Source organism: Silurus meridionalis, chromosome 27 (genome assembly GCF_014805685.1).
Source record: "Silurus meridionalis isolate SWU-2019-XX chromosome 27, ASM1480568v1, whole genome shotgun sequence".
Lineage (NCBI taxonomy): Eukaryota > Metazoa > Chordata > Actinopteri > Siluriformes > Siluridae > Silurus > Silurus meridionalis.
The window spans coordinates 18,551,240-18,558,480 of NC_060910.1; the positions used below are offsets into that span (position 1 = coordinate 18,551,240).

At 42.5% G+C, this 7,241-nt stretch overlaps 1 protein-coding gene across 2 annotated transcripts in view; it reads right to left on the reverse strand.

Annotated features, from left to right (window-relative positions):
- Nucleotides 1–4,743: 4,743 nt before the first annotated feature.
- LOC124380788 (protein FAM214B) overlaps nt 4,744–7,241 on the reverse strand; it is a 12,495-nt gene continuing 9,997 nt past the window's right edge. For both annotated transcript variants that reach the window (XM_046842042.1, XM_046842043.1), the window contains exons 7-11: nt 7,163–7,241; nt 6,918–7,076; nt 6,681–6,749; nt 6,302–6,492; nt 4,744–6,176 (exon numbers count right to left, since the gene is read on the reverse strand). The exon at nt 7,163–7,241 is cut by the window's right edge and continues 12 nt beyond it. In XM_046842042.1, coding sequence (XP_046697998.1) covers nt 6,023–6,176; nt 6,302–6,492; nt 6,681–6,749; nt 6,918–7,076; nt 7,163–7,241 — 652 coding nt within the window. In that variant the 3' untranslated portion in view covers nt 4,744–6,022. The remainder of the gene's footprint in view (nt 6,177–6,301; nt 6,493–6,680; nt 6,750–6,917; nt 7,077–7,162) is intronic.

Here is a 7,241-nt window from a genome sequence, read left to right on the forward strand (position 1 = left end):
ATTCTACAGTCACGTGTACGTTATACTGCGGTCACATGTACGTTATTCTACAGTCACGTGTACGTTATACTACAGTCACGTGTATGTTATACTGCAGTCACATGTACGTTATACTACAGTCACGTGTATGTTATACTGCGGTCACATGTACGTTATTCTACAGTAACGTGTACGTTATACTGCGGTCACATGTACGTTATTCTACAGTCACGTGTACGTTATACTACAGTCACATGTATGTTATACTGCAGTCACATGTACGTTATTCTACAGTAACGTGTACGTTATACTGCGGTCACATGTACGTTATTCTACAGTCACGTGTACGTTATACTACAGTCACGTGTATGTTATTCTACAGGCACGTGTACGTTATACTACAGTCACATGTACGTTATTCTACAGCTCACGTGTACTTTATACTGCAGTCACGTGTACGTTATACTACAGTCACGTGTACTTTATACTGCAGTCACGTGTACGTTATTCTACAGTCACGTGTGCGTTATACTGCAGCCACGTGTACGTTATTCTACAGTCACGTGTACGTTATACTACAGTCACGTGTATGGTATACTGCAGTCACATGTACGTTATTCTACAGTCACGTGTACGTTATACTGCGGTCACATGCGTTATTCTACAGTCACGTGTCGTTATACTACAGTCACGTGTATGTTATACTGCAGTCACATGTACGTTATACTACAGTCACGTGTATGTTATACTGCGGTCACATGTACGTTATTCTACAGTAACGTGTACGTTATACTGCGGTCACATGTACGTTATTCTACAGTCACGTGTACGTTATACTACAGTCACATGTATGTTATACTGCAGTCACATGTACGTTATTCTACAGTAACGTGTACGTTATACTGCGGTCACATGTACGTTATTCTACAGTCACGTGTACGTTATACTACAGTCACGTGTATGTTATTCTACAGTCACGCGTACGTTATACTACAGTCACATGTACGTTATTCTACAGTCACGTGTACGTTATACTACAGTCACGCATGCGTTATACTACAGTCACGTGTACTTTATACTGCAGTCACGTGTACGTTATTCTACAGTCACGTGTACGTTATACTGCAGTCACGTGTACGTTATTCTACAGTCACGTGTACGTTATACTACAGTCACGTGTATGGTATACTGCAGTCACATATGCGTTATTCTACAGTCACGCGTATGCGTTATACCGCGGTCACATATGCGTTATTCTACAGTCACGTTATGCGTTATACTACAGTCACGTGTATGTTATACTGCAGTCACATATGCGTTATACCACAGTCACGCGTGTATGTTATACTGCGGTCACATGCGTTATTCTACAGTAACGCATTATGCGTTATACTGCGGTCACATGCGTTATTCTACAGTCACGTGTACGTTATACTACAGTCACGTGTATGTTATTCTACAGGCACGTGTACGTTATACTACAGTCACGTATGCGTTATTCTACAGCTCACGTGTACTTTATACTGCAGTCACGTGTATGCGTTATACTACAGTCACGTGTACTTTATACTGCAGTCACGCGTATGCGTTATTCTACAGTCACGTGCGTTATACTGCAGTCACGCGTGTACGTTATTCTACAGTCACGTGCGTTATACTGCAGTCACGCGTGTATGGTATACTGCAGTCACATATGCGTTATTCTACAGTCACGTGTGCGTTATACTGCGGTCACATGTGCGTTATTCTACAGTCACGCGTAATGCGTTATACTACAGTCACGTGTATGTTATACTGCAGTCACATGCGTTATACTACAGTCACGTGTATGTTATACCGCGGTCACATGTCGTTATTCTACAGTAACGCGTATGCGTTATACTGCGGTCACATGCGTTATTCTACAGTCACGCACGTTATACTACAGTCACGTGTATGTTATACTGCAGTCACATGCGTTATTCTACAGTAACGTGTATGCGTTATACCGCGGTCACATGTACGTTATTCTACAGTCACGTGTACGTTATACTACAGTCACGTGTACGTTATACTACAGTAACGTGTATGTTATACTGCAGTCACATGCGTTATACTACAGTCACGTGTACTTTATACTGCAGTCACGTGCGTTATTCTACAGTCGCGTATGCGTTATACTACAGTCGCGTGTACTTTATACTGCAGTCACATGCGTTATTCTACAGTCACGCGTACGTTATACTGCAGTCACGTGCGTTATTCTACAGTCACATATGCGTTATACTACAGTCACGTGTATGTTATACTGCGGTCACGTCGTTATACTACAGTCACGTGTATGTTATACTGCAGTCACATATGCGTTATTCTACAGTCACGCGTTATTCTACAGTAACGCACGTTATACTGCGGTCACATATGCGTTATTCTACAGTAACGTGTACGTTATACTGCGGTCACATGTACGTTATTCTACAGTCACGTGTACGTTATACTACAGTCACGTGTATGTTATACTGCAGTCACATGTACGTTATTCTACAGTCACGTGTACATTATACTACAGTCACGTGTATGTTATACTGCAGTCACATGTACGTTATTCTACAGTCACGTGTACTTTATACTGCAGTCACGTTATGCGTTATTCTACAGTCACGTGCGTTATACTACAGTCACGTGTATGTTATACTGCAGTCACATGTACGTTATACTACAGTCACGTGTACGTTATACTGCGGTCACATGTACGTTATTCTACAGTAACGTGTACGTTATACTGCGGTCACGCACGTTATTCTACAGTCACGCGTAATGCGTTATACTACAGTCACGTGTATGTTATACTGCAGTCACATGTACGTTATACTACAGTCACGTGTATGTTATACTGCGGTCACATGTACGTTATTCTACAGTAACGTGTACGTTATACTGCGGTCACATGTACGTTATTCTACAGTCACGTGTACGTTATACTACAGTCACGTGTATGTTATACTGCAGTCACATGTACGTTATTCTACAGTCACGTGTACGTTATACTACAGTAACGTGTATGTTATACTGCGGTCACATGTACGTTATTCTACAGTCACGTGTACGTTATACTACAGTCACGTGTATGTTATACTGCAGTCACATGTGCGTTATACTACAGTCACGTGTATGTTATACTGCAGTCACATGTACGTTATACTACAGTCACGTGTATGTTATACTGCAGCCACATGTACGTTATTCTACAGTCACGTGTACGTTATTCTACAGTCACGTGTACTGTTGATTCTAAAGGCCTTACTGAAGGCCTCACCAACATGTGATGTGACGTCTGAAATCTGATTAATAGAAACTCTAATACATATAGAATCAGATGCAGTGAAACTGAGAGAGACGCTATGAAATGAAGAGAAGAGTTTATTGGGTATCATTTAATACACATTCACAGACAGAAAGGTGATGAGTGTGGTGTGATGAAGCTGAGCCACTCGGATCATCCTGAACATGATTCATTTCCTCACAGCACAACCCAGAATTCACCCCACCTTCTAATCAATCACAGTCCACACCTCAGCAGCAGTGTGTGTGTGTGTGTGTGTGTGTGTGTGTGATTACTGAATTAATAATCTTTATTTTAATACGATTCTCCCCTGAAATGTGTTTAAACTATTTAACGCATGATTCTTTTAACTATATCGACTCTCGGAATCGGTTCAATCAAAAGGAATCGACTCTAAATTCTATTAAACCGAACACCGCCGCCTCGATGACGTCACTTCTGTTCACGTGCTTACTTTATTTTTTCCTCTCTTTTTTCCGCTTTTAATGTGTGTATTTTTTATTTTTACAGCAGTGCTTTTGAACGGTTTTATGAATTACTTTTTATTTTAATAAAATGTTTGTTATCGGTTTATATTAAATGTGCTGCGTATTTAGTGCGTCACTTCCTGTGCAGGTATAAACCACAACGAGAAGAATAGAAAATACGTTATTACTAACACATTCTGTAGAGAACAAATCTATCAAAAAATTAATTCTGCAACACTTTGTTCATAAATACTAATCATTTGGTTTTGATTCTGCATCACAAAAATCCTCAGTAGTAAATAAGTAATTTTTCTGTTCAATCTTTACAAATCACTTCTTCTGCTCATGAAGATCTTTTCATGGGTTTGAGTGGAAGATCTCCTGCTATAAACCCTACTGAATATGGAGGAATGTGAACACTGACTGCACCCCAGACCTCCTCACTTCACCTCACCTCCATCAGTACCTGACTTTACTCACACACATGTAGCTGAATGAATCTCCACACAATCTAGTGGAACATCATCTCAGAAGAGTGGAGCATGTGAGAACAGTGAAAGGAGACTAGACAGACAGACAGACCGACAGACAGGCAAAATGCTTTATCTGTCTATAAATGTGATGTAATACACATTACAGATAAACTCTTTTATTAGTCTTTTCTACTATAGGTGTATTTCTGCTGGAACTGTAAAAGATTTACCTTTGTGTGTGTGTGTGTGTGTGTGTGTGAGAGAGAGAGAGTATGATAAATAAAATAAAATCAAGTCCCCCAGGTTCATTTCATGTTTCAGAGCAGGATTATAAACACAGGGATGTCACCACACAGCTGATTTCACCCACAAGCCACAAACTTTTATTTTTATCTTTAAAATATACATAGACATCATCTGATTTTAAATACCCCACAGCCTCCCCTCATCCCTCCCTCCCTCCCTCCCTCCCTCCTCCAGAAGAAAAATACCACCAGCCCTGTCCGTGTGCAGCATATTACACTCTCATGTATTTTATTTTCTGGGTTAAATAAAGTTAAAGTTAAATAAAACACTACTGCAGGGGTCCTGCAGGGGGCGCAGCGCTTCTACAGCCTGGACTCTGGCTTTTTGACCATTGGTGTGTTATTGAAGCTGAATGATTGGATGAAATCAGACTGTCTAATTCAGTTGTGTCAGGTTGGACAGAGCGCTCAGAAAGACGTCTAGGTAGCACGTGTTTGGTGTCAGTGCATACGTGTCGTCATGGTAAGTGTTTAAAGGCCTTTGGTGAATGTAAAGGAGAGTTTATAATCATGTGCAAAAAAATCTACTGAAGCCAAACATCTAATTCTGCTCTTAAATGTGGTGTCGTCCAATTGACCCTCCTCAGAGTCTATCAACAAATACAAAATGTGTATTTTTTTAAATAATTGGCTTTAAAAAGTGCGGTCATATGGATCAGTTTACGAGGGTTTTCTAGACGATCATGAGGGTGAGATTTACAGAACTTGAATAAAAAGACACGAAAGGTATCATGATCACAGTATTAACACCGGCGTGTAGAGGGCTAAAAGTCTGGGTAGACTTAACAAGCTGTATAACAGTATGTCTGTGTGTTGGACTGGTGTATTGTGTGTGAACTCCCCCTGCTAGGTGAGATTTGGTGTGTATTATAAAGTGCCCCTGATGCTATTTAAAGGCCTTTGTTGCTGCTGTTGCATTAATAGCTGCAGTACTGGAGCCGGCCTGCAGGTGGTGGATGGGAGTTCCTGATGGAGTCCAGGTGTGTAGCGCCGCGCGCTCCCCGTACAGATTATTAATGCTAACACGGTTAGTCGACATGTCCTTCTCTCCGTCTACATTCCCACATAAAGACCCCGCGTCCGTTTCCCTACGGATCAGTTCCTCGTGCAGTGATCGAGTGGAGGGCGTGTGGTTCCCTCTCTGATAATCAAGACGTGTTACAGAGAACCAGGAATCTCATACTGACAGAAATCTGTAGTCCCAGAGCCACTACGGTCCCTCTGCAGTCCTGTTTCCTGCAACAAGACGCCCCATCTGATTGGTGGAGTCAGTCTCGAGTGGGCGGTGCTTATACAGAGCAAACACATAGTCTAGGGGGAAACACTCTTCGGTCACAAAGCTACATCAAAGGAGAGTCTTGCGTTTGTTCTGGTGTGTGTGTGCGTGCGTGTGTGTGCATTTTCAAGATGCGCTGTTCTCGAGTCAGAAGGCGTTACTTTATTAGTTTTCCTACATGTCCCTCCTGCAGTTCGGGGTCACACCCGAGGGGAGTATTTTGGGTTTCTTGGCACCTCGGTGAAGGACTTGAGTTCGTAAGGGATCCCCGTGTCCACCTCGATGGATTTGCGGGAGAATAGCAGCCGTATATCGTTGTGCAAGTAGATCTTTCCTGATTTGGAGCTCTGGAATCTAATAGAGAGAGAAAGAGAGAGAGAGAGAGAGAGAGAGAGAAAGAGAGAGATTAATATAAGTTATACATTTTATTAGTGTATGAGGTCTTAAAGCATCAGACAATCAGGGAAAACTCATCAGACCTAAGGTGTATCAGGTAGCATAGAATCCTCTTCCTATCGGAGGCGGAGCTGTCTGACCCCGCCCCTTCCTCCTCGACAGGCACCAGGAAAATGCGGTGGCGCAGGAAGGTCATGTGATTGACGGGCATGTCCCCAAAGTTGTAGGTCACCAGGAACATCTTCACCACAGTCTTATTGGGGTTAAATAAGGTCTGAACATTAAACACACACACACACACACACACACACACACACACACACACAAAGATATAATATATTTATAGCACCAGTGACACAATCATTAAGATGCACTTACCATCAACACAGAGTGAATAAGACAGATAGACAGAAAGAGAGAGACAGGTAAACAGAGACAAAGAGAGAGGACACTTTGACTCACCACTTGAATGGTCCCTGCTTTAGGTACACTGTATCCTTTCTTTCCCAGGGGCTCCAGTGAGATCACACCCTGATACACACACAGGATTACATAACATCTGCATGTTACAATGTAACACACACACACACACACACACACACACACACAGACTCAAAGACAGAGAGACATACACAAAGATAGACACAGACACACACAAACACAGACAGACAGACAGACAGAGTCAGAGTCAGTGGTTACCAGGAAGGGGGAGGGTGCGCTGTGCTCGGACGTATCGTAGTAGGTCACCTGTACAGGTAGAGTTGCGTGTTTGGGGCAGTACGAGCCACTCGCCCCGATCTCGGCCGTGAACCCCTCAATACGTCCTGACGGCGAGAACCGACCCTTGAGGATCGACTCCTGTACACACACACACATACACACACACTTGTACTCTGAACTGTTTGTATCTCTAATATTCAGACTTGCAAATGAACAGATTTTACCTCAAAGTTTCCCAAAAGCGACCTGCTAACGGCTAGTGATGAACACGACGTGCGGCTGGTGTCTGTACGCCGCCCACTG